This window comes from Gopherus flavomarginatus, chromosome 2, assembly GCF_025201925.1.
Source record: "Gopherus flavomarginatus isolate rGopFla2 chromosome 2, rGopFla2.mat.asm, whole genome shotgun sequence".
In the NCBI taxonomy this organism is placed as follows: Eukaryota; Metazoa; Chordata; order Testudines; family Testudinidae; genus Gopherus; species Gopherus flavomarginatus.
Genome location: NC_066618.1, coordinates 259,854,826 through 259,882,250, shown reverse-complemented (window position 1 = coordinate 259,882,250; position 27,425 = coordinate 259,854,826). Strand labels below are relative to the sequence as shown.

The 27,425-nt window shown below is 44.7% G+C and overlaps 2 protein-coding genes across 11 annotated transcripts in view; one reads left to right on the top strand and one right to left on the bottom strand.

Annotated features, from left to right (window-relative positions):
• Positions 1-27,425, top strand: part of NIPAL2 (NIPA like domain containing 2) — a 434,384-nt gene that overhangs the window by 232,316 nt on the left and 174,643 nt on the right. The window lies entirely within an intron of this gene.
• MATN2 (matrilin 2) overlaps positions 1-27,425 on the bottom strand; it is a 123,502-nt gene that overhangs the window by 4,280 nt on the left and 91,797 nt on the right. For 3 of the 10 annotated variants that reach the window (XM_050940642.1, XM_050940640.1, XM_050940641.1), the window contains exons 10-20: positions 26,696-26,818; positions 23,958-24,080; positions 23,712-23,834; positions 23,497-23,619; positions 23,292-23,414; positions 23,087-23,209; positions 22,540-22,662; positions 22,277-22,399; positions 22,072-22,194; positions 7,798-8,211; positions 2,515-2,667 (exon numbers count right to left, since the gene is read on the bottom strand). In XM_050940642.1, the coding sequence (XP_050796599.1) occupies positions 2,515-2,667; positions 7,798-8,211; positions 22,072-22,194; positions 22,277-22,399; positions 22,540-22,662; positions 23,087-23,209; positions 23,292-23,414; positions 23,497-23,619; positions 23,712-23,834; positions 23,958-24,080; positions 26,696-26,818 (1,674 nt within the window). Of the gene's footprint in view, positions 1-2,514; positions 2,668-7,797; positions 8,212-22,071; positions 22,195-22,276; positions 22,400-22,539; positions 22,663-22,807; positions 22,931-23,086; positions 23,210-23,291; positions 23,415-23,496; positions 23,620-23,711; positions 23,835-23,957; positions 24,081-26,695; positions 26,819-27,425 lie in introns of all 10 variants that reach the window. The other 7 variants (XM_050940649.1, XM_050940639.1, XM_050940643.1 and 4 more) reach the window with 7 other exon arrangements.

Below are 27,425 nucleotides of genomic sequence, written 5' to 3'. Positions count from 1 at the left end.
CAAAGGGGCAAGATTTACTTATTTTTAGTTTAGCAAATAACACATTTCTGAAAAGTACATGAAATGTATGGCAAACAGCACTGCAGCTATCTAAGGATGTTTGATAGGGAGAGAGATTTAGTAGAACAGTTGCCCAAGAATTTTGGACTTGGAATCTCCCTGTGCTTTTGAAATTGTCATCATCTGTTTGCCTACCTAGTATGCAGGTGGATGAACAGAACTGCTTTTCTACAATCTCAGTATTTTGCATGTCAAACGGAGCTAGCAATAAGATCCTTAGGGTTGAGGCAGAAGCAGAGGATACACAGTCTCAGTCATATGCTTTCTCCTGACTCCTCTCAAAGCCCTGAGTGCCAGTTGTGTGCGAGTGAGTGCAGGGGCATCATTAGGTCCCTGGTGAACAGGGGTCCAGTCAGGGGTGAAAGTAAAACTGAAAGGACTTACCGGTATGCCGGAGTCCTGAGTGGAGGCGTGACCTCAACTGGAAGAGGCGTTTAAAGGCACTGGGGCTCTGGCCGTGGCTGGGAGCCCCAGGGACTTTAAATCACCCTGGAGCTACCAGCTGCAGAGGTGCGGGCGAAATAAAGGGCCCGGGGCTGCGGAGCTCCAGGCCCTTTAAAGCACTGCCCAAGCCCCACTGCCGGAGCTCCCGCAGTGATTCAAAGGGTCCGGGGCTCCCCGCAGCGGCAGGAGCACCAGGCCCTTTACACTCCCGCACTGTCTAAGCCTGGCTGCTGGGCTTGGGTGGGGATTTAAAGGGCCAGAGGGTCCGGCTGCTGTGGGGAGTCTCGAGCCCTTTAAAGCGCTGCCCAAGCCCCGATGCCAGAGGTCCGGAGGGGATTTAAAGAGCATGGGGCTCCCCGCAGCGGCCGGAGCACAGGGCCCTTTTCATTCCCGCCCGAGCCTGGCAACTGGGCTCCAGCAGTGATTTAAAAGGCCCAAGGCTCCCCACAGCGGCAGGAGCCCCAGGCCTTTTAAATCCTCGCCTGAGCCCGGCTGCTGGGCTCCGATGGTGATTTAAAGGGCCAGAGGCTCCGGCCATTGTAGGGAGCCCCGGGCCCTTTAAAGCACCACCCGAGCCCTGCTGCCGGAGCTCCGACAGCAGCGCTTTAAAGGGTTTGGGGCTCCCCGCAGTGGCTGAAGCCTTGGGCCCTTTAAATCACCGCCCAGGAAACCAGTCCGGCACGGCACACCGCTCTTACTGGTACGCTCCATCGGACCGTACCAGTTTACTTTCACTTCTGGGTCCATTCTAGCTCAGAATCTTCTCACCCCTTGAACAGATGCTATGGGAGGAAGGTCTAGAGTGTGGCTGCTAGTGACACAGTAGGGGCAGGGCAGGGGAATGATTTTGGAAAGTCAGGTTCTGCGCTCATGGATCAAAGGACTGGTTTGAAGCACAAACTGGTTGTTTTTCAGTTTACTTACTGGGTACATTGAATTATTTTGTTGCTATTGTGAACACTGCACAATAGCCCGTAAGAAGAAGTGCTTAAGCCTTTTTTTTTTTTTTTTTTTTGCTGCTGAGCCCTACCACTAATTTACATGAGGAGACATCGGCAACATTCCCCTACACTGTAGGTTCTCAAACTGTGGTCCATGGACCACCAGTGGTCTGTAAGCTCCATTCAAGTGGTCCGCAGACAGTTCCCTCTAAGGTACGTGCCTGGGAGTGGCTCCACTAATTAGGTGCCTGGACCCTGGAGAAGACACACATGTAAGGTGAGGTGGTAGCCTTGGGGGGAGAAGGGTGTAGTGGAGGTGAGAAGAGGGAGTGGGGGGAATTTAAGACATGCAGGGCTGCAGCGGCCAGACAAAGGTGACTTTCCCCAGCTCCAGAGCTGCGGCTGCTGGGGAGAGACCCCCCCTCCTTCCCAGCCCCAGCTCTGTGGCTGCTGTGGTGGTGGGAGAGACCACCCTCCCTCCCAACCCCAGCTTGGGGGCTGCCACGACAGGGGAGAGGGCACATCCATCACATTAGAAAGGTAAGACTACTGGTATTAAAATATGAGTTTTGTTCTTCTATTTATAGAACAAATTATTCTATTTGTAGAATGTGAATTATTAAGGTTTTTTTTTTATTAGCGCTTTTATCCAAAGTGCTTTACAATAGCTAGCTAACGATACAAACAACATTTGGAAAGATCATTAAGTGGTCCGCTGGGACGCTCTGCAATTTTCAAGTGGTCCGCAAAAAAAAAAAAGTTTGAGAATCACTGGCCTACACAATTTTAAACATGACTCGTATAGACCATAAGTGCAATTGTTCTCTCCCAGTAAATCATCATTTGGATTTCCCCTCCCCCCCAAACCAATATTCCTAAAGGAATAGCTCATGTTTAGTTTGGGTGGGGTTCACTGATCTAACTGCAGCCTGAAGGAAGGGGGGGACATTACCAATTCCCCTGGGGTTTAAGTGTATATTTGATGCATCATTTATTAAAAACAGAAAAGAAGCAAAATATAAATGACTGTTCCTTTTTCTTATATCTCAACAGAATAGACATGTGGTACCTTCACAGATTCTTTTTTTTAGTTTTTCACTTATCTCCCCCATGGTACTGAAGTCTTCAGCATAGAAGAGATGCTTGTCTGGTGGCTCAGAAGCAATTTCCAGTAATTCTTCCTCAATTGCTTTTCCTATTCCAACAGCATAGATAGTTATACCTGGTGCAAGAGAAATTGCACGTTATTACTACAGCAACATTTTTTTTAAATCCAGAGTTTAAGTGAAAGGAAGATAGATTATTGATTACTTATAGCACCATACATGTGCATGCCATATAACTCAAAGATTGTGTTGGATGAATAATCCTAGTTACACTGAGTTATATAACATCTGAAATGCTGTAGAAACTGACTGCTTTACTGTTGGTTTTATTAACAAACAATTCTTCAGCTAAAGAAGTCCTGGACATATGGTTACCACTGAAGATAAATAAATCCTAAAAGAGCACTGTGGCTGGAACATACTGAGGGAGAGAGAGCACCTCTGATCAATTTAGCAGTGGCACTGAGACACTCTGGAGGGACACAGAGCTCATCAGTCCCTGTTTTGCTGAAATGATAGATAGACTTGATGTAGTAGCAAGGCAGGCAGGGGACAGAATCCTGAAAGAGATCAGTAGTTTGCTGCGAAATACATTTAAATACATTGTCTTCTCTGATAGAGTCAGCTAGGCAGATTAATCTGGAGCCTTGGAACCTAAGAGTTCTTGATCATCTAAGAGAAATGCAGAATTGATGTTGGGAGAAGGGACAGAGAAAGAGGAGCCATTTATGGGGCTGGAGGAAAGAGATTAATAAGTCCTGGGGCAGGGATCCTGGGTGTAAGAGTCTCTCCTGCATTGGGTGTTTGTTTTTTTGTCGAGGGAGGGAGGGGGAAGGAAGAAAACTGGGAGTAGGAGATCAGTTGTTTAAGGGGATTCATGCCATAGTTAGTCTTAATACATCCTGGTAGTTGGGCTGGGGGCAATGGCTCACATTCCCCTCAGACAGATTTTAAACATACACACACAAAGCAGAGCACACTTCATATTCCTGTTTTCCAACAACTGGCAATGATTCTTTGCTTCTGGTTTACACATGATCTGAATATTCATTTCTAGTTACATCACTTCTGCCATTAGAAAATGTACTCACCTTGTACTAACTGCTTTGGAATTTAAAAAAGATTAGAAGTTGGTCCTTGTCCTGTCTGCAAAAGGTCATTGTGAAATGAGTGCAGATGATCTGTCTGGGATCCCAGTCATTTTTTTAATAAAACCCACAAGGATTATCCTTTTAAGGATTGAAGCAATTTTTAAGAGAGCTTCAGATGCCAATGACAAAAACTGAATTTTCAGCTCCTTGGTTTCAGATAAAAAGTAGTGTGTGGGGTTAGTGTATCTGCTTTCCTTTGCTGTTCAGTGATAACATCTGTATGCTCACTATGAATAACCACTTTCAACTCTCCACTGGAAATGCAGGAGACTAGATGTGATGACATAGTAAATACACCTCTTCCATCTCCAGTGCTTACATTTTTATTAAGCAGAGTCCTGCTTTCTATCAAGACCCTGGATGACATTGTGCTAGCCAGGAAAGTAAAACATCCACCACGTTACAGAGGTTGATTCAGTTTAATGAATGGACTGTTCATGCTGAGGTCTGCTGCTTTTTAAAGACTTGGAGTTAACAGTGATAAAACATTCAGTGCCAAATTTCTGCTCAGCAAAACTATGTGGCCCCCAGTGGGATTACACTCGGGATGTATTTGGCTCCTGGTGTCTCAGTGAAAGCAATCCACTGCTGAAGTTTCTTACTGAAAGTAAGTGGGGTTGGCTTGTACTTCTCTCCACATCTTTTACTTGTCAAGGCCTGTAACTCTTCCATACACTGTCCCAAATCCCATCTACTCACTCCTGGGCATGAAATCATACGTTATTGGCTTAATTTTCAAAGCTTCAGAAAGAGGCATGGTGTTGACATTTCTCTGAATACAAGTTTGTCAGCTCTGTTGCCTCCCATTCTGTATTTTTCCACAGTTTCTTCCTCATCTCCTTGTACCATCACTTCTTCCCTTTTCTTCTTAGCAGAGTCATATCAGGACACACTCCAAACTGGTTGCACAAATGGGTGCCCCCGCCTGCATTCAAGTATGCAACAAGCTATCATTGTGTTGATATGTCAAAAAACAAGGTCTGAAGTCTTTCTGAAGTCCTGGCAGCTTTATTTGTGCCACAGTCCATCAGCCCAGGTTAGTAGTAGGACTCTTGCAAAACATTTCCTGTTTTACAGGCAAGTCCTTTTTTTGTTGAAACTTTTCAGTTTTTAAATCTCTAGCTGTTATTAGATACTGTGTGGGAAAAGTGATTTTTTTCAAGGGTGCCTTACAGAATTGATTTCTGTCACCTTGATCATAGGCTACAGTTTTATGGACCCCCCCCCCCCCAAATGAAACAACAACATATTGTAGACCATGTTTACTGTTCAAAATCACGTTTTCAATTAAATCTGAACACGAGTTATCATCTTGCCAGGCCCTCCTCTATAACAAACAATGGGTTTCTTTTTCAGCAAGACCAGTGGGATATGGACAATAAAGCAACTGTCACAGGGTCAGCTCACCACTAGGGCACCTCCTCCTGACTGCTCTGGGGATTAGCTCCTTCCAGGCATAGGCACCAACTTTTCCCAGCGCCGGTGGGTGCTCGACCCCCCCTTCACCCTATGCCCCACCCCACCCCCTGCCAACCCTGCCCTGCCCCATTCCAATCCCTTCCCTAATGTCCCCACCCCAACTCCACCCCTCCCTGCCCCTATTGGATCCCTTCCCCAAATCCCCACCCCAGCCCCACCTCTTTCCCGAGTGCACAGCGTTCCTCCTCCCTCCCAGTGCTTCCCGCCGCAAAACAGCTTTTTGAGGCGGGAAGCGCTGGGAGCTAGGGGGAGAAGTGGGGACGCAGCAAGCTCAGGGGAGGAGGTGGAGCGGAGGCGAGCTGGGGCAGGGTGAGGAGCTGCCGGTGGGTGCAAAGCACCCATCAATTTTTCTCCATGGGTGCTCCAGCCCCGGAGCACCCATGGAGTCGGCACTCGTGCTTCTAGGTGCTGCACCCACCTCTGGCAGTCTCTCCACCTGTCATCCTCTCTCACCATGCGGCCCCTCTCACTCCAGGAGCTGCCACTTCCTCTTTGTGACTTGGCCCTCTGGCCAGGTCACTATGGTCCTCCCCTTCCAGAGTATCAAAGTCTTTTGGGGCAGACTGTCCTAGGCAGTCCACTCTCTACTGCTGGTCTGTGCCACTTCCCTGCTGGCTGGGTTCCAGCTAGGTTCCAGCTCAGGGACCCTCTAGTCAGCAGCCAAGGACCTCACTGCCTTTTCCCTGAGCCTTTCCCTACCTGGTTTGTTTAGTCTGAAAAAGAGAAGACTGAGGGGGGATATGATAACAGTTTTCAAGTACATAAAAGGTGTTACAAGGAGAAGGGAGAAAAATTGTTCTTAACCTCTGAGGATAGGACAAGAAGGAATGGGCTTAAATTGCAGCAAGGGAGGTTTAGGCTGGACATTAGGAAAAACTTCCTAACTGTCAGGGTGGTTAAGCACTGGAATAAACTGCATTGGGAGGTTGTGGAATCTCCATAATTGGAGATTTTGAAGAGCAGGTTAGACAAACACCTGTCAGGGATTGTCTAGATAATACTTAGTCCTGCCCTCATGGCACAGGACTAGACTAGATGACCTCTCAAGGTCCCTTCCAGTCCTATGATTCTGGCTTCCCCTGCATCTCTGGGTTTGCCAGATGCACAACTCCCTCCTCCTCCCAGGGAGTAACTGAAGACTACTTCCCTGCAGCCCCCAGCTGTTCTCAGCTCCTGGGTTTTGTACTGGCCCTTCCTATTCCCATCCAGCTGAGCCTCATCTAATTAATCCTGTTCACTGACTCCTCCTCCAGGTGCAGCCTGGGCAGTTAACTGTATCACCTAGTCACCTTAATCCTTTATGGTCTTGTGCAGGATGGACACCCAATCATAGCAACGTATAATCGCTTCCAAGTCTATGCTGTATTTTTAAAAATTATAGCATAAAGCAAAGGCTCTGGAACAACATCTGATATTTTGAGTGCGGTATTTTATATTAATATTATGTGTTAAATGGAATATTTAATAAAGCTCCTAATATCTGTGATTCTCCATTTAAATTAAGTACCTTTAATGGAAACATGCCGGGCACAGCTCAGCATTCAAGCTATACAATGCAACTGCCCTGTGCTGATTTGGTTCTTTAGTACATAGACCCTCTCAGAGGTACTTACTCATTACTTCCTGAGATAGTAGTTGTAATGTGGTGTTTTGTGGCAAAGCCCCTAGACCAGTAGTTTTCAAACTTTTTTTCTGGTAATCCAGTTGAAGAAAATTGTTGATGCCCATGACCCAGTGGAGCTGGGGATGAGGGGTTTGAGGTATGAGAGGGGCTCAGGGCTGGGGCAGAGGGTTGGGGTGCAGGGGTGAGGAGATTGAGGGGTTCAGGGTTTTGGGGGGCTCAGGGCTGGGGAAGAGGATTGGGTTATGGGAGGGGATCAGGGCTCTGGGTGCAGGCTCTGGGCTGGGGATGAGGGGTTTGGGGTGCAGGAAGGTGTTCTGGGTTTGGGGAGCTCAGGGTTGGGGCATGGGCTTACCTCAGGTGGCTCCAGGTCAGCCATGCAACAGGGGTGCTAAGGGAGGCTTCCTGCCTATCCTGGCACCGCGGACTGTGCTGCACCCCAGAAGTGGCCAGCAGCAGGTCCAGCTCCTAGGCAGAGACACACAAGCAGCTCCGTGCAGCTATTGCCCACAGGCACCACCACCCCCAGGTCCCATTGGCCAGGAACAGGCCAGTGGGAGTGCAGAGCTGATGCTGAGGGCAGGGGCAGTGCATGGAGCCTCGTGGCCCCCCTGCCGAGGAGCCAGACCTGCTGCTGACTGCTTCCAGGGTGCAGTGTCAGAACAGGTAGAGACTAGCCTGCCTTAGCCAGGCAGCACTGCCAATGGGACTTTTAATAGCTTGGTCGGCAGTGCTGACTAGCGCCACCACGACCCAGTACCTTACATTCTGTGACCCAGTACTGGGTCACGACCCCCAGTTTGAAAACCACTGCCCTAGACAGCAAACTAAACTTTTGGGAAAATATAATTCTCTCCAGCAGAGGGCAGTGCTACATGCACTGGCCAGTACATTGCAGCAATCTTGTCTCTTTATTAATATATGCTGAAATACTTTTTAAAATAAATAAATATAAACATCCTTAAAGAAACAGTGACAAAGAAATACCAGATTACCATTCTGCTTTGCTTTGCTGGCCCACTCAGAGACTTCATCTTGGGCTCGTCCATCTGTAAACACTATAGACACCCTGGGCACGTCTGCTGAAAATGGCCTTGCCCCTTCCGCTTCAGTAAAGCTTCTCTCAAACATTTCTTTCAAGGCAAGTCCAGTCATGGAGCCTTTCCCCATGTATTTCATTTGGGATACTGCTTTTTTCATGTCTTTGGCTGTGCTGAATTGTCTTAATGTGAACTCTGTGCGAACTTCAGAGGAATACTGCAGCAAACCAACTCGAGCAGCTTTGGGAGAAATCTCAAGAGAAGCCAAGATTCCAGAGACAAATTCCTTTACAACTTCAAAATTATCCTCTCCGAGACTTTTTGATCCATCAATCACGAACACCAGATCAATTGGGCCTTCAGTGCATCCTGTATAAATAAAATAAAAGCAAAGATTTTAAAGAGAGGCAGTGGTTAGGGAACTAGCTTGGGACTTCGGTTTAGCTCCCTCCTGGCAAGTCACTCACTCTCTGTGCCTCAGTTCCCCATATGCAAAATGGGGATGATGATACTTTATTACCTCATGGGGCATTATGAGGATAAATACATTACAGATTGTCAGGTGCTCAGACAACGTGGTGATGAAGGCCATAAAGGTACCTAAGACAAAGGAAAATATGACTTCCTCGGAGCCCAATAAAGGAGAATGACAAGATCCAGAATAGATTGAAACCACCTCCCCTCAAAATCAGATGCTTGAGTTAACAGCTTGAAGTCTCATACCCTATTTTCATCATTTTTTGAAATTCCACAGTGAAAAAAATGTGTAAAAGAAAACTGTACAGAACATAGGCCATATTTGGATTCAGGCCTGAGTAACTGTTTAATGAAAGTTAGCATTACTAGATGTCTGAAGCAGCTTTCTGGCTTGTAGGCAAAAGGTTATTAGGATAAGGTCATCCACTTGCCCTAGACTCTGCCTCCACCTCTCAGCGTTACTTTCCCAGTGTCATTTCATTGTCCTGAGTACATGTGGAATGAGTGGCTGTGTATATGCTGACAAGTCATTAATTATATTTAAACACTATGTTGTGGGTCTAAGCAGAAGTCTGCCAACCAGCTCCTTATCATATGGCTCTCCTTGTGTCCTATTTTCAAGAGACATCTGTTAGCAGTTACGAACAAACAGTAGCAAGACATGTACACTCTAACCTGTAATCTTCAAGACCAAGTAACGTATGGATACCAAGCTGTAACAGCTAATTGGCCTTTGAAGATATTGGGGTGTCCCCCGAGGTGGAGGAAGGGGACACTGTCATGGTATAATTCCCCACTCTGAACCTTAGCATCCAAAAGATGGGGTACCAGCATGAATTCCTCTAAGCTCAATTACCAGCTTAGTACTTGTAGCGCTGCCACCAACCAGGAATTCCAGTGCCTGGTACACTCTGGTCCCCCCAAAACCTTGCCCGGGGACCCCCAAGACCCAGTCCCTCTCGATCTTAACACAAGGAAAGTAAACCCTTTCCCTCACCATTGCCTCTCCCAGGTTTCCCCTCCATGGGTTACCCTGGAAGATCACTGTGATTCAAACTCCTTGAATCTTAAAACAGAGAGGAAAATCCACCTTTCCCCCTCCTTCTCTCTCCCCCTCCCAGACTCTCCCTGAGAGAGAAAGTAATCCTAACACAGAGAGAAAATTAACCTCTCTCCCCCCTTCCCTCCTTTCTCTCCACCAATTCCCTAGTGGATCCAGACCCAGTCCCCTGGGGTCTCACCAGAATAAAAAAACAATCAGGTTCTTAAACAAGAAAAGCTTTTAATTAAAGAGAGAAAAACAGTAAAAATTATCTTTGTAAATTTAAGATGGAATATGTTACAGGGTCTTTCAGCTATAGACACTGGGAATACCCTCCCAGCCTAAGTATACAAGTACAAATTAAAATCCTTTCAGCAAAATACAAATTTGAACTCCTTCCAGTCAAATAAACATTTGAACTCCTCCCAGCCAAATACACATTTGCAAATAAAGAAAACAAACATAAGCCTAACTCGCCTTATCACCTAGTACTTACTATTTTGAATCTATAAGAACCTGTATCAGGGAGATTGGAGAGAAACCTGGTTGCACGTCACTCTCAGAACCCAGAGAGAACAACCACCAAATTCTAACAGCATGCACAAAAACTTCCCTCCCTCAAGATTTGAAAGTATCCTGTCCCCTGATTGGTCCTCTGGTCAGTGACAGCCAGGCTCACTGATCTTGTTAACCCTTTACAGGCAAAAGAGACATGAAGTACTTCTGTTCTATTAACTCTTAACTATCCGTTTATGACAGACACTGATCTCTATAAAGCACTCTAGCCATGCGGAAGGAAGTGAAGGCTCTCTCACATCAATAAGCCACCCAAAATTGTATCCTGCTCACTTTCCTGGACTGGCCAACCAAGGATGAAGAGGTGAAAGATTCTGACCCTTAGCTAAGCCAAGCCTGAAATCTACATGTGAGACAGAAAAGACCAGGCTATCCTCCCCACGTCAAAAACCTTCAAGTTTCATTTTATCATTTATAAAGATACAGATAAATATCACCTAGGGCTATGTCTACACTACAGACCTTACAGCATCACAGTTGTACTGCTACATCTGCCCTGCTTTAATGTCCCCTGTGTAGCCGCTCTGTGCCGGTGGGAGAGAGCTCTCCTGCCAGCGTAATTAATGCACTCCCAACAAGCGGCGATAGCTATGTCAGCAGGAGACCATCTCCCACCAACATAGTATTTTATCAATACATTAGAAGCAAGAGGAAGACCAAGGACAGGGTAGGCCCATTGCTCAGTGAGAAGGGAGAAACAGTAACAGGAATCTTGGAAATGGCAGAGATGCTTAATGACTTCTTTGTTTCGGTCTTCACTGAGAAGTCTGAAGGAATGTCTAACATAGTGAATACTTATGGGAAGGGGGTAGGTTTAGAAGATAAAATAAAAAAAGAGCAAGTTAAAAATCACTTAGAAAAGTTAGATGCCTGCAAGTCACCAGGGCCTGATGAAATGCAGACCAGATAGTTTAACTTCTGTGCCAAGGAAGATAATGGAGCAAGAAATTAAAGAAATCATCTGCAAACACTTGGAAGGTGGTAAGGTGATAGGGAATAGCCAGCATGGATTTGTAAAGAACAAATTGTGTCAAACCAATCTGATAGCTTTCTTTGATAGTATAACGAGTCTTGTGGATAAGGGAGAAGCTGTGTAATTTGGCAATGAGATGACGGTTATGTGTCCTTCTGTGCTGTCTGCTGCTATCATGGGTGCCCCTGGCTCAGATCGGCCGGGGGCGCAAAAGCAAAACTGGGAATGACTCTCTGAGTCAATCCCTCCTTTATGGTATCTAAAAATAGAGTCAGTCCTGCCTAGAATATGGGGCAAATGTACTAGAGAAGCAGTGTATCAGAGAGCACAGCTGCTCTGTGTCAGATCCCGCAGAAATGATGAGCTACATGCCATTCACGGGGGGTGCCCCCGCAACAACCCCACCCATTGCTTCCCTCCTCCCCCAACCTTCCTGGGCTACCGTGGCAGTGTCCCCCCCATTTGTGTCATGAAGAATAAAGAATGCAAGAATAAGAAACACTGAGTTTTTAGTGACATAAAATGAGGGGGAGGCAGCCTCCCAGTGCTATGATAGTCCAGGCAGGACATTAAGCAGTGTGGGGGAGAGGAGCCCAGCATCCCACTGCTATGATAGTCCAGGCAATACAGAATCTTTTCTTTTCACATGAAAGGGAGCGGGCTGATTGAAGCTCAGCCCCCAGTTGCTATGATGAAGACGGTTACCATCTGTTCTGTACCATCTACTGGGAATGACCGGGAGTCATTCCTATTTTCACCCAGGTGCCCCAGGCCAGCCTCATCTGAAGCCAGCCAGGAGCACTCACGGGTTCATAAGAAGGACGGTTACCAGTCCTACTGCACCATCTGCCACCACGGAGGGGAGAGGAGCGGATACTGCTCTTCATTGCTGCAGCATCGCGTCTACCAGCAGCATTCAGTAGACATAGGGTGACATTGAAAGAAGTCAAGAAATGATTTTTTTTCCTTTTTCTTTCATGTGGGGTGGGGGAGGGAGTAAATTGACTAGCTATTCCCTGAACCACGCCGGACAATGTGTTTGAACATACAAGCATTGGGAGCTCAGCCAAGAATGCAAATACTTTTCGGAGACTGCTGTGGACTGTGGGATAGCTGGAGTCCTCAGTACCCCCTCCCTCCCTCCATGAGCGTCCGTTTGAGTCTCTGGCTTCCCGTTACGCTTGTCACGCAGCACTGTGTAGCCTGTAGATTTTTTTTTCAAATGCTTTGGCATTTCGTTTTCTGTAACGGAGCTCTGATAGAACAGATTTGTCTCCCCATACAGCGGTCAGATCCAGTATCTCCCGTACGGTCCATGCTGGAGCTCTTTTTGGATTTGGGACTGCATTGCCACCCGCGCTGATCAGAGCTCCAGGCTGGGCAAACAGGAAATGAAAATCAAAATTTCACGGGGATTTTCCTGTTTACCTAGCCACTGCATCCGAGCTGAGATTGCTGTCCAGAGTGGTCACAGTGGTGCACTGTGGATATCGCCCGGAGGCCTATACCGTTGATTTGCGGCCACACTAACCCATATCTGATATGGTAATACCAATTTTACCGCTACTCCTCTCGTTGGGGAGGAGTACAGAAACCGATTTAAAGAGCCCTTTATATCGATATAAAGGGCCTCGTAGTGTGGACGGGTACAGCGTTAAATTGGTTTAACGCTGCTAAAATCGGTTTAAACGCGTAGTGTAGACCAGGCCTATGTTTTGATTCAAATGTTAAAAAAATGGAATGGACTGCACAGATGAGGTCTCAGTCTGCGTTTTTTTTTTAATTAACATTGTCTATCTCTAATCTTAAAGCAATCAGAGTATAGAGAGACAGAAGTGGAATCAGAAAGCAAATTTCAGACACCAAGAAACAGTTTACACTTCTGAAGGACGAAGTTGCAAGCTGGCTCCATGAGGTGGGTCAGATCTGTCTTTGCCTACTGTCTTTTAAAATAAAAATTCTCCCTTCACCAATTATATTTATCACTTGACCTAATTTCAAGTGCTAACAGCATGTACTATGCTAACAGGTGGTACATATGGATGAAACAACTTACTATCTTTAAGAAATGTTCCCTTATGACTAATCCAGTTCAAGGGCAGCTACAGTTCTGAAGAATTTAGTAAGCAATAATATCTCACTTTGAAGATTAAGGGCCACAGTATGATGATAGGTGTTCTGGGGTGGACTAAGGGTGGAGAGGAGAAGGTGGCACATTTCACAGTAGCCTGCACACACGGAGCTAGCCATAATTTTAGCCAAAGGCAGTGAGGAATATGAAGTGGGTTAATCCTGCTGGGAGTGAACCAGTGGGCCTAGAGGAGGCAGAGCATGGATAGTGATGCTACTGTATCTCCAGCAAGGCTTGTACCTGATGGGTTTACCTGTTGTATAGGTGTAGGAAGCCCCTCTGCCACAGACTTCCTCTGTGTCCTTAAGCAAGACACTTAGGAGCTTCATCCTGCAAGGTACTGAAAATTTTGACTCCAATCCAGCAAAACACTTAGAATAATAGATTCCAAGACCAGAAAGGATCATTGTGATCATCTAGTCTGAAGAGCACGGATAGTCCTATTGGCTTTGTGTGCTTAAAGTTGCACGTGTGGGAGTATTCATGTGTTAAGTGGTTTGGTTGGATCAGAAGCAGTGTTCAGAACTTTACAGGATTGAGCCTTTAATCTCTCTGTGCCTCAGTTCCTTAGGTGTGTTGTGATGCTAAATTTATTAATGTATTTAGATAAATGTTTAGAAAGATTCCTCTGACCAGTGCTAACGAAAGCCTTGATATGAGTGTACTAATTGTGCTGCATTCAGATATGTATTTGTCAGTTTGTAAGAAATGAATGACCACCAAACATTTGACCTTATTTGGAAGTTTTCCTCTGTGGTGCAAATCTTACTAAAAACAAAATATATTTATGTTTTCTTTTTTATCATCTCCTCTCATCTGAAACTTTACGTTTTTCTCCCTAATTGCTTGATTAGGGCAGAAACACTGAAGGAACTTTAAGATACATCAAATGTTGCTAGCTCCAACCTCATCACTGCTATAACCATGGACAGAGAAAAGAACACCTTTGTTTAGCTAACATTAGGCCAAATCCTGTATTCACTTAGTCAAAATTCTCACTAACTTCTAAGGGAAATGTGACTGAGCAGGGACTGGAGGATTTGCACCTTTATTTCTTTGGGACTTTCAATGTGTCTTCTGACCACCCCAAATTAACTTTGATTTATAACTTTTACTGGTGTCAAGATCAGTGTGTACTTTCCTAGTTATAATTCATGATAGACAATATTCAAATTAGATGGAGATTTTTCTCTCTCTTTTGCTGGTATTCTAAAGAAAAGGTTTATACAGTGTACTAAAGCACTAAGCTCTGGTCAGTTGACCATGTGCCCAGTTAGCTATGCTTATCATAGTAACAATCACAAACTTAAACTAATATGTTAATATCAACTAGTAATAAATCCTGTCTGGAACTTGGCTTAGTTTCTCAAAATGCAAATACATACTGTGATATAGCTATGTTTACATTCCAGATGCCACTGTCCTGTTCCTTTTCTCTAAGCAATTTAAAATATTTATTATTATTTCCATGTAAATAGAACTTAAAAGCCAACATCCATATATGTTTAGACAGTAATTGATTATTGCAGCCTAACATATCTGTAGGAAAGAGCTAAGAGGTCTTTTGTATATTTTGCAGCATTCTTCCATTGACAGAGGTCAGCAAGGCTATTTGCCTATGCTTTATAAGAGACTTCTAAAAAGTGTCTATTTTTTGTCACAGACTCCTATTTGGGGCTAGCACTCCAGCAACTATATCCATGTAAATACAAAAGAAAAACAATAGAAACCTTACTGCCTTACTATAGTTGTACTTACAACTTGGAAACAGAAGATTAGAAAGCAGGAAACAGAAATCACTTTTCATAGCCGAGAGAGTACAGGCAGAAGACCCAAGAACAAAGGACTCACACACAAACTTCCCTCCACCCAGATCTGAAAAAAAGTCTGGTTTCCTGATTGGTCCTCTGGTCAGGTGTTTCAGGTACTTCTTTCCAGGTGTAAGAGACATTAACCCTTAGCTATCTGTTTATGACACGCCCCCCAAATTGCAGACAGTGGGGAAGCTTACTGGCGGCGATTTCCTTCTAGAACTTTAAAATAAACAGATTAATACAACACATGCACCTTTACATATACCACTAAGTATATAACTAACAGACTTCTACATTTTAAGAACACTTTTTAACTACTGGATTTTTGGAAACTCTTACGGGAGAGTGCATCAGCTACTTTGTTAGAAGCTCCTGAGATGTGCTGAATTTTAAAATTAAAATTTTGGAGAGCTAAACTTTAACGAAGAAGTTTCTTGTTGTTCCCCTTGGCAGTATGAAGCCACTTTAGTGCAGCATGGTCAGTTTGTAGCTGGAACCGCCGTTCCTAAACATATGGGCGTAGCTTTTTTAGGGCATACACAATGGCATAGCATTTCTTTTCACTGACTGACCAGTGAGTTTTCCTGTCAGACAGTTTCTTGCTGAGAAACACGAGAGGATGGAAGTTGTGATCCGTTGCTTCCTGCATGAAAACTGCTCCTGTACCATGCTCAGATGTATCCGTGGTTACTAGGAATGGCTTGTCAAAATCCGGGGCCCTGAGTACAGGGTCAGACATGAGCGTCGCCATAAGCTGGGTAAAGGCCTTTTGACACTTATTAGTCCACTTAACTGCATTTGGCTGGGTCTTTTTGGTCAGGTCGGTCAGTGGGGCAGCGATTTGGCTGTAGTGTGGTACAAATAGCCTGTAGTATCCGGCCAAGCCTAAGAAGGATTGGACCTGCTTCTTGGACCTTGGGACAGGCCACTTTTGGATAGCATCCACCTTGGCCTGTAGGGGGTTTATGGTTCCTCGACCCACCTGGTGCCCCAGGTAAGTTACTTTGTTTTGGCCTATTTGACACTTTTTGGCCTTAACAGTTAGTTCGGCCTGCCTGATGCGCTCAAAGACCTTTTCCAGGTGTAGTAGGTGTTCGGGCCAGGAGTCTGAAAAAATGGCCACATCATCGAGGTAGGCAACTGCATATTTTCCCAGTCCTGCTAGTAGACCATCTACCAGCCTCTGGAAGGTGGCGGGTACATTTTGAAGGCCGAAAGGAAGGACATTAAATTCATACACCCCGCATGGGTGACGAATGCTGACCTTTTCTTGGCAGGTTCATCTAGCGGTACTTGCCAGTACCCCTTGGTTAAGTCTAGTGTAGAGATGAACTGGGCCCGTCCCAACTTTTTCAATAGCTCATCGGTGCAGGGCATTGGATAGTTGTCCGGATGAGTTACCGCATTTAGCTTACAGTAGTTCACACAAAAGCGTATTTTCCCATCTGGTTTGGGTACCAGAACCACTGGAGATGCCCATGCACTGGTAGATGAGCAGATTATACCCATTTGTAGCATGTTCTGGATCTCCCGTTCTATAGCAGCTTGGGCATGAGGAGACACCCGGTAGGGTGGGGTTCTGACTGGGTGCGCATTACCTGTGTTAATGGAGTGGTATGCCCGTTCAGTCCATCCTGGGGTGGCTGAGAACAATGGGGCGAAGCTAGTGCACAGCTCCTTGATTTGTCGCCGCTGCAGACGTTCCAGGGTGGTTGAGAGGTTCACCTCTTCCACGCCACCGTCTTTTTTCTCTTCGTAGTAGACACCGTCAGGCCACTTAGCATTATCTCCCTGGACTGTAAACTGACAAACCTGTAAGTCTCTGGAATAGAAAGGCTTGAGAGAATTAACATGGTACACTCTGGGCTTTAGTGAGGAATTGGGAAATGCTATGAGGTAGTTTACAGTTCCCAGGCGCTCCTGGACCGTGAATGGCCCTTCCCATGATGCTTCCATCTTATGGGCCTGTTGCGCCTTCAAGACCATAACCTGGTCTCCTACCTTGAAGGAACGTTCTCTGGTATGTTTGTCATTCCAGGCCTTTTGCTCTTCCTGAGCATCCTTGAGGTTTTCTTTAGCAAGGGCTAAAGAGTGTCGGAGGGTGTTTTGTAGGTTGCTTACAAAGTCCAGAATGTTAGTTCCTGGAGAAGGCGTAAACCCCTCCCATTGCTGCTTCACCAACTGTAATGGCCCCTTAACCTCGTGACCATACACAAGTTCAAATGGTGAAAACCCTAAACTGGGATGTGGTACAGCCCTGTAGGCAAACAGCAACTGCTGCAACACTAGGTCCCAATTATTGGAGTATTCGTTGACGAATTTACGTATCATGGCCCCCAAAGTTCCATTAAACCTTTCCACCAGGCCATTGGTTTGATGGTGGTACGGGGTGGCAACCAAGTGGTTCACCCCATGAGTTTTCCACAGTTTTTGCATGGTCCCTGCCAGGAAATTAGATCCTGAATCAGTAAGGATGTCGGAGGGCCAACCTACCCTGGCAAAAATGTCTGTTAGGGCCAAGCACACAGTGTTAGCCTTGGTGTTGCCTAGAGCTACTGCTTCCGGCCATCGAGTAGCAAAGTCCACGAAAGTCAGTATGTACTGCTTTCCTCTGGGCATCTTTTTTGGGAAAGGACCCAGAATATCCACAGCTACTTGCTGAAATGGGACCTTAATTATGGGGAGTGGCTGGAGAAGGGCCTTGACCTGGTCTTGGGGTTTTCCCACTCTTTGGCATAACTCACAAGACCGGACATACTTGGAAACATCCTTGCCCATCCCCTCCCAGTGGAAGGACTTCCCCAACCGGTCCTTGGTTCTGTTCACCCCAGCATGGCCACTGGGATGATCATGGGCTAAGCTTAAGAGCTTCCCCCGGTACTTAGTTGGAACCACCAACTGTTTTTGCGGCTGCCATTCTTCCCGGTGTCCACCAGAAAGAATCTTTTTGTATAAAAGTCCTTGGTCTATAACAAACCAGGATCGATTAGAAGAGCTGAGAGGCAGTGGGGTGCTTCGTGCCGCCGCCCAAGCTTTCTGCAGGCTGTCATCTGCTTCCTGCTCAGTCTGGAACTGTTCCCTTGAGGCTGGGGTCACCAATTCCTTCCTCAGACTGTGGACTTGGGCTTGGTCCCTCTGGAAGCGATGTAGGTGATGGGGTTGTTTCCGTTGCTGGTGAACCACTCTCCGCTGGTGCACCTGAGGGTATTTCAGGCTCTGGCTGAGCCTTTTGGGTATGGCTGTCTGTTGCTTCTGCCAGTTCTGGCTCGCTGGCGCCCACTGGCGTTGAGTTTGAAGATGTGGTTGCACTTGCTGGTGCTGGTTGCTGTTCCAGTTCCGGGCCTGGGACTGGAGGTGCTGTGGCTGTTTCAGTGGTTTGCATGGAATCCGGGTCCACTACCTCTGTCTGGGTCTCTGGTAACACAGAGGGGGGCGTCTGTGGACGGCTCAGGAACAGGAATGGGTCTGGAAGCTTGCCTGGTTTGGCTACGTGTAACCATTCCCGCTCTCTTGGCCCGCTTCACCTGGTTGGCCAAGTCTTCCCCCAGTAGCATGGGGATAGGATAATTGTCACAGACTGCAAAAGTCCACATTCCTGACCAGCCTTTGTACTGGACAGGCAGTTCAGCTGTAGGAAAGTCTACAGCTTGTGACATGACGGGGTAAATTGTCACTTGGGCCTTTGGGTTGATGAATTTGGGGTCTACGAAGGATTGGTGGATAGCTGACACTTGTGCCCCCGTGTCTCTCCACGCAGTAACCTTCTTTCCGCCCACTCTCAAATTTTCCCTTCGCTCCAAGGGTATTTGAGAGGCATCTGGGCCTGGGGATCTTTTGTGTGATGGTGGTGTAATGAACTGCACTCGGATGGCGTTCTTTGGACAGTTGGCCTTGATATGTCCCAGTTCATTACACTTAAAGCATCTTCCATCTGATGGGTCACTGGGACGAGGTGAGTTACTGGAGACTGGTGAGGTGGAAGAATAGGGCGTCTGTGGCTTTACTTGGGTTGTATGTGGGGTCTTTGGCTGTCCTCGGTTGTAGGGTTTATGGTCAGTGTGCTCCCTGGGGTATTCGTTCCCCTTGACCGTAGCTTTCTTGCTTTCTGCCACTTCCATCCATCTGGCTCCAATCTCCCCCGCCTCAGCGAGATTTTTGGGTTTTCCATCTTGTATGTACCCTGTTATGTCCTCAGGAACACCATCCAAGAACTGCTCCATTTGTATGAGGAGGTGCAGTTCTTCCAAGGATTTAACATTGTGTCCTGATATCCAGGCCTCATAATTTTTCCCAACGTAGTAGGCGTGTTTGGGAAATGACACATCTGGTTTCCACTTTTGGGTTCTGAAATGCTGACGGGCATGATCCGGGGTTATCCCCATTCTGTATCTGGCCTTGGTTTGAAAAAGTTTATAGTCGTTCATTTGCTGCTTAGGCATTTCAGCTGCCACCTCTGCTAAAGGTCCACTGAGCTGTGGCTTCAATTCTACCATGTACTGGTCTTCAGAGATGCGGTACCCAAGACAGGCTCTTTCAAAATTTTCCAAGAAGGCCTCGGTGTCATCACCTGCCTTGTAGGTGGGAAATTTCCTGTGCTGTGGAACAATCATTGGCGCAGGGTTGTTAGGGTTGGCTGTGTTTCGCTTAGCCTTTTCTAATTCCATGGCCTGTCGGTGGGCTTCCCTCTGGAGTTCCAGCTGTTTTTGGTGATCTGCATCTTTGGCTGCTTGCTCTCTTTTGTAGGCTGCCTCTCTTTCTCTTTCTCTCAGTTCCATCTCTTGTAGTCTTTTTTCCAGTTCTCGCCTGTGTCCAGCACCTTTGATTTGTTCTTCGGCCTCCATTTTTGTCTTGGCAGGCATGGTTCCTGTTTTCTTGTGTTGGGGTGCCCTCTGGTGTTTATTGTCTGAACTGCAGGCTCTGTTGCCTCCTCGGGTCTGCCTAGCAACAGTGCCTTTTTCCCTTTCTTCCTCTAGCTAATCTTTTCAATGTAAAGTAAACCAGAAAAACCACTTTATTTGCATGTGTATAGTGCTGGTATGTGACTCCTAATGGGAGTGCTATTGTGTGACAAAAGACCCTTAATAGCTCCTTAATGGTTTCTTGTTTAATATGCAAGCCACAACTGCCAGAGAGAGCAGAAAAAAAAATTCTCTCTCGTTCCCTTTAAAACCAAACTGTTCCTCTCTGCTTAAAAGCCCCTAGCAGAGAAAAGAAAAATATAATATTCCTACTGGCTTCTGGATTCTGTCTATCCCACCACTGCCACTCATATCATAACCTAGTCCCAGATTTGGACCTTAGCGTCCAAAATATGGGGGTTAGCATGAAAACCTCCAAGCTTAGTTACCAGCTTGGACCTGGTAAAGCTGCCACCACCCAAAAAATTAGAGTGTTTTGGGGCACTCTGGTCCCCCCAAACCTTCCCTGGGGACCCCAAGACCCAAATCCCTTGAGTCTCACAACAAAGGGAAATAAACCTTTTCCCTTCCCCCCTCCAGGTGTTCCTGGAGAGATACACAGAAACAAGCTCCATGAATCTAAACAGAGGGATTCCACCCTCCCCGTTTCCAGCCTTGGAAAACAGAAGTACCGAGAGCTAATTTCTCTTCCCCCCTCACCCAGAGGGAATGCAAAGTCAGGCTAGTAAATCTAACACACACAGATTTCCCCCTGACTTCTTCCTCCCACCAATTTCCTGGTGAGCACAGACTCAATTCCCTGGAGTTCCCCACTAAAGAAAAACTCCAACAGGTCTTAAAAAGAAAGCTTTATGTAAAAAGAAAGAAAAATACATAAAAATTGGTCTCTCTGTATTAAGGTGACAAATACAGGGCCAATTGCTTAAAAGAAATATGAATAAACAGCCTTATTCAAAAAGAATACAATTCAAAGCACTCCAGCAACTATATCCATGTAAATACAAAAGAAAAACAATAGAAACCTTACTGCCTTACTATATTTGTACTTACAACTTGGAAACAGAAGATTAGAAAGCAGGAAACAGAAATCACTTCTCATAGCCGAGAGAGTACAGGCAGAAGACCCAAGAACAAAGGACTCACACACAAACTTCCCTCCACCCAGATCTGAAAAAGTCTGGCTTCCTGATTGGTCCTCTGGTCAGGTGTTTCAGGTACTTCTTTCCAGGTGTAAGAGACATTAACCTTTAGCTATCTGTTTATGACAGGGGCCCTACTCACATTACAGGAAAAGGTCTGTAACTTTCTTACCACTGTTTAGGTTGATTGCACACTGCATCCTGAAGGTGATCATCATCCTGGTGCATGAAAGAACTGAGGAATGGGGATCCTTGGCTGTAGGCTGACCAGATAGCAAGCATCAAAAATCGAGACAGGAGGTGTGTGTGTGTGTGTGTGGGGGGGGGGGGAAATAGGCGCCTATGTGAGAAAAAGACCCAAAAATCGGGACTCTCCCTATAAAATTGGGACATCTGGTCACCCTACTTGGCTGTCCTGAGGTTTTGCAGAGTTCGCCATTCCCTCAAACCAAACTCCACTAATCCTGCTTCTCCTTCATTAAGTTCTGCAGCCCACGCAGGGACTAATCCATGACCCATGGTACTAGGCAGTGAGAAGTTTTGGGCAAGTCCATGAGCATTTTATTGTCCTTTGGGGGGCAGGTCTCCCAACCTAAAATTAGAACGGACATCCTTTGTAGTGGAGCCAGGCTGGGTCATGCAGCTTTGATGGGCTGAACACTGCAGAGGTTCCTAGGACTTTATATAGTAGTAGAAATGTACATGGTCATTCATGAAATGGCGGAAGGGAAGGGGCTGGGGGCGGAGTTTCTGTCCCAAACACCTAACAATCTAGTTTAGGAAAACATTGATAAATGGGACAATGGTCAAGGCTTTTCATGTTAGAAGACAGGAAAGTTAAGCCTGATGTTCTTTTAAATCAGGAAATGCAACCGTATGGTACATGAACCTAACTAAAGTGCAAGTTCCTTGGCAACTTGATTTTTACTTTTGGCTCTTTTCCTGAGGTTTGGAAAGAATGATTGCTATACTCACTGGCTTACAAGGACAATCATTCTTACTTTCTTAATAGCTTTTGCTTCCAAAATCTTCAGGTTAAGTGGTTCAACATCAAAAATCATACAAAATTTGAAGAAGGGATGCTGGATCAGTTCATTTTAAAATCAAACAAGCAGTTGCTCAATGAATGAAATGTACAGTAAGGATCAGGTTACTTACTTCTGCACATTTTCCCGTCTTCCTGTAGTACAAATCCCTCATGGCACTTGCAGACGTAGGAATGGTCATTATTAACGCAAATATGTTCACAGCCATGATCAACTGTTTTGCAGAGGTCTTTATCTGAGAGAGAGAGTTGCTAGTTAAAATGCTTTTATAAATGAGATTACAAGGACAATCTGCCAGTAAATATCAGATTACTTACTTCTACATGTTTTCCCATCCTCTCTCAGTACAAATCCCTCATGGCACTTGCAGACGTACGAACTGTCAGTATTAACACAAATATGTTCACAGCCAGGGTCAAGTGATTTGCAGACATCCTTACCTGGGAATAGATTACATATTTAATATTTTATAAATGCAAAAGTTACAAGGACATTCTTCCAAGGAAAGGGCACTTAAGATTTTCATTCTCTCATATAGTGATATCAGCATGAAGTGTACAGTAAATATCAGGCTACTTACTTCTGCATGTTTTCCCATCTTTTCTTAGTATGAATCCCTCATGGCACTGGCAGGTGTATGAAATGTCATCATTAACACAAACATGTTCACAGTCATGGTCAATGGTCTTACAGAGGTCTTTATCTGAGAATAGTTGAGAGTGGCTAGTTAGAACTACTTTGCATTTATAAAAGATTAGACAGATATTTCTCAGGTAAGAAAGCAATGAAATTCCTTCTTTTTTTGTCCTCCGTAGACATAAATGTATTACGAAGATCAAGCTACTTACTTCTGCAAGTTTTCCCATCCTCTCGTAGTACAAATCCCTTATGGCACTTGCAGATGTAGGAATTGTCCATATTAACACAAACATGTTCACAACCATGGTTGACTGATTTGCAGACGTTCTTATCTGGGAATAGTTAAAATATTTAATATAGTTTGCTAGTTAAAACATATTTATAAATGCAAAAATTACAAGGACGATCTTCCAGAAACAGAGCAATGAAGTCCCTTCTCTTTTTGTCTGCTGAAGAAACAAATCTACAGTAAAGATCAATCTACTTACTTCTGCAAGTTTTCCCATCCTCTCTCAGTACAAATCCCTCCTGGCACTTACAGATGTAGGAATTGTCATTATTAACACAAATATGTTCACAGCCATGATCAACTGTTTTGCAGAAGTCTTTATCTGAGAGAGAGAGTTGCTAGTTAAAATGCTTTTATAAATGAGATTACAAGGACAATCTGCCAGTAAATATCAGATTACTTACTTCTGCATGTTTTCCCATCCTCTCTCAGTACAAATCCCTCCTGGCACTTACAGATGTAGGAATTGTCATTATTAACACAAATATGTTCACAGCCATGATCAACTGTTTTGCAGAAGTCTTTATCTGAGAGAGAGAGTTGCTAGTTAAAATGCTTTTATAAATGAGATTACAAGGACAATCTGCCAGTAAATATCAGATTACTTACTTCTGCATGTTTTCCCATCCTCTCTCAGTACAAATCCCTCCTGGCACTTACAGATGTAGGAATTGTCATTATTAACACAAATATGTTCACAGCCATGGTCAAATGATTTGCAGACATCCTTATCTGAGAATAGTTGAGAGAGTTTGCCAGTTAAAACACTTCTACAAATACAAACATTACAAGGATAATCTTCCATTAGAGCTCAGACTACTTACTTCTGCACGTTTTCCCATCCTCTCGTAGTACAAATCCCTTATGGCACTTGCAGATGTAGGAATTGTCCATATTAACACAAACATGTTCACAACCATGGTCAACTGATTTGCAGAAGTCTTTATCTGAGGATAGTTTAGATATTTATTACAGTTTACTAGGGACATTCTTTCAGTAAAAGAGCAATGAAGTTCTTTCTTCTTTGCCTGCTGCACACACAAATGTATGGCAAAAATCAGGTTACTTACTTCTGCACGTTTTCCCATCTTCCCGCAGTGCAAATCCCTCACGGCACTTGCAGATGTATGAATTGTCACTATTAACGCAAACATGTTCACAACCATGGTTGACTGATTTGCAGACATTTTTACCTGAGAATAATTTAGACAGAAAAGAAATTTTGCTAGTTAAAATTTTTATAAATGCAAAGGTTAAAAGGTGAAAGAGCCCTGCAGCTCATAATCTTTCACGTGTTTGTGCAGTGGAATCCAGCAATGCATTTCCAACAACCTCTGACTCTTTCATCTTTTATTTTTAACAAGCAAGCACATCTTCCTCCTCCTCGTAATCCGTGGTCTCTTTATTAAGGGGAAAAAAAATCAGAAAGCACAGTAATTAGGGGCTAGATTTTCAAAGTTGTTTAGGCGCCTAGATGCAGGTAGGCCCCTAGTGGGATTTTCAAAAGTACCTAGGTGTCAAACTCTCACTGAAATCAAGGGGAGTTAGGTGCCTAAATGCCACTGAGGAGCTAGGTGTAGTGCTTTTGAAAATCCCACTAGGTGCCTATGTGAGCACCTAAATACCTTTAAAAAAAATCTGGCCCTGGGTCACTGGCCTCTAAGGAGTAAGAAGATTTTGAACTGTCAAGTTATTTACATTTCAATCCAGCTTTTCCTCTGGAAAACAAGATATTTATCATCGTCTTATTATCTTCAAGCAAAAATACCTGCTGAAACCCAGAACACTCAGGCTTTTTCCCTCTGTGGTTAAATAGATATTTGCCTTTTTTGTAATAAAATAGGATTACAAAAACTCAGTTTATGTGGTGTTTAAGGCTGGTGTAAATGATCTATTGTATTATGTGCTGTGATGCCCACAGGAAATCATCAGCTGATAATGGATAGGCAGATGGCCACTGAGGACTACTGATATTTCATTTAATTTCAGCTATGCCTTATACTGTATTTAAAACAAAACACAAATTAAAAGCTATACAATCATGTACTAAATATCTTTGTCATGCTCATTTTCCTTCCCCCTTTTCTCTCTCTTTGTTACACTCCCTGTTCCAGCTTGTTTTAAATTAAGCCCCAGTCCTGCACAGAGCTTGTCACAGGATCCACTCACCATTAGGGCACTTCCTCCTGGCCATTCTGGGGATTAGCGCCTTCCAGTGGCTGTGCATGCCTCTGGTAGCTTATTGCACGTTCCATTGCTGCTCTGTCCAGGAGCTACAGCTTCCACTTTGTGACTTGGCCCTCTGGCCAGCTCACTGTGCTCTTCCCCTTGCAGATATCAAAGTTTTTCAGGGCAAACTGTCTCAGGCAGTCCGTGCTCCACTGTCTGGTATGTGCCACTTCCCCAGTGCCTGGCATCCAGTTCAGGGATCCTCTCATCAGCAACCAAGGTCTGCACTACTCCTTGCTGCTTCTCCTAAGCCTTTCCTGTCCTTTCTGGCTTTCCCTCCTCTCTGGGTTTTCCAAAATCCCTTCTCCCAGTGAGTAACTGTAGGCTGCTTGCCATTGTGACCCCAAACACACCTCCTTTCTCCCAGGGAATGACTGCAGACTACTTCCCCACAGCCTCCTCTGCTATCAGCTTCCTGTCTTTATAAACCCCACCCAGCTCCTTCGTCCTCATTCCATCAGGGGATTATTCAGCTGTAGCCTGTCTGTTTAATTGGCCCCCCTCCTCACCTTGGCCTACATTAACCCTTTCAGGGCAAGTGTGGGGTGAACACCCCATCACAGAGCACAATGCCACTACAGGAGTCCGCTTGCACATAACTTCTTGCAGGATCAAGGCCTCAGGTTGTATATACTTTAGGGAAGGGAGCATGTCTTTCTATATGTTTGCATAGTTTAGCACAATGGGGCTCCAATTCTGATTGTGGTTTAATACAAACAGTAAATAATATTATCAATTTAATTTATCACTGTAGTACAGTGGTGGGCAACCTGCAGCCCATCAGGGTAATCCGCTGGCAGGCCACCAGACCATTTGTTTATATTTGCATGGCTGCCCACAGCTCCCAGTGACCGCGGTTCACCTGGCCACCGCTTCCCACAGCTCCCATTGGCCAGGAACGGCAAGCCGTGGCCACTGGGAGCTGCTGGTGGCCATACAAATGTAAACAAAAAGCCTTGCGGCCCACCAGCGGATTACCCTGATGGGCTGCGGGCCACAGATTGCCCAAAACTACTGTAGTATCTGAGTCTTTTAAAAGCTTTCCTAATAACATGCTTTTTAACATCAGATGTGAATCAGTTTAATGGATTAGATCTCAAACAAATGGGAATACAATTAATTACATTACTATACACATTATATCTAGGTGGCTTTTAAAGAAGTAAGATACAGTGACTGAGCAGTAGAGAGGGCTGTAATACTGAAGAAAAATTTGCAATGATTTTTTCAGATTTCATTTCATTACAGTCTTGCCCAAATTATGTAATCCCTTTTTAACATTCTTTGTCACACAAGCAGGGCAAAGAAATGGAAACACCATTCATATTGTGAGCTCCTTGGTTGCAGTACAAAGAGAGAGGCCACAGAAATTTTAATCTTTTTAACCCAATTTGTGGAGAAAATTACTGTTCCCTGTTGTAAAATACAATTCTGTACTAATGTAACTTTGGTTCCCAGTTTCAGTCCCAGACTCCAGCTTCAGAGCTACTCATTTACATTGCACATACTGATTTTATACTGTATAGATGCAGGCAACAAAAGATATGGTGTAATGTCACTTGGTCTGATAAAAACTTACGTTTACAAGTTTTCCCATCATCACGAAGCTCATATCCTTCAAAGCACTGACAAGTATAAGATTTTTCACTGTTTACACACAAATGTTCACAACCAGGGTCAGTCAGTGCACAATAGTCCACTCCTGCAAATGATTGGAGGTATAAAAAGACGTTTAAAATTCATGAATTAGCAGCTGGTCATCTTTAACACAGTTGCATGGTGTATGAACAAGCAAATACTGTATTGTTTGAACAATAATTCAGTTCTTTATCAAAAATAAATATAACTTTAAGAAACAAAAAAGGAGTTTTTAGGTAGGATTTAGAGTGGTCCCTCTGGGCAGAGATGAGAAAAGCTATCTTTCTGTTTGCAATAGCTCAGAAAAAAGAGTCCAGATACTGCAATACTTTTTGAATAAACTATAAAGATATTTTGCTAATGATGTCATATAAGACACAGTTACAACCACAAGGTATCTAAACAACAGAGGTTTTCTTCTAAACATTCACCTTTCATTGATGATTCTGCATACATACTCGAAGTGAAAGCATGAGGTGGTGAGTTCCAGAACTCTCAGTGTACCTGATCTCATTGACTTCAATGGATTCTGGATTAGATCATGTGAGCTTTGATGCTGAACAATAATTGACACAAATCATTTTAATTCAGTTACATTTGTTGTCTTGACTTTCCTGCAGATTTTCTTTTCTTTAACATGAGACCTAGTGCTCTCTGAGAGTTCCATACTC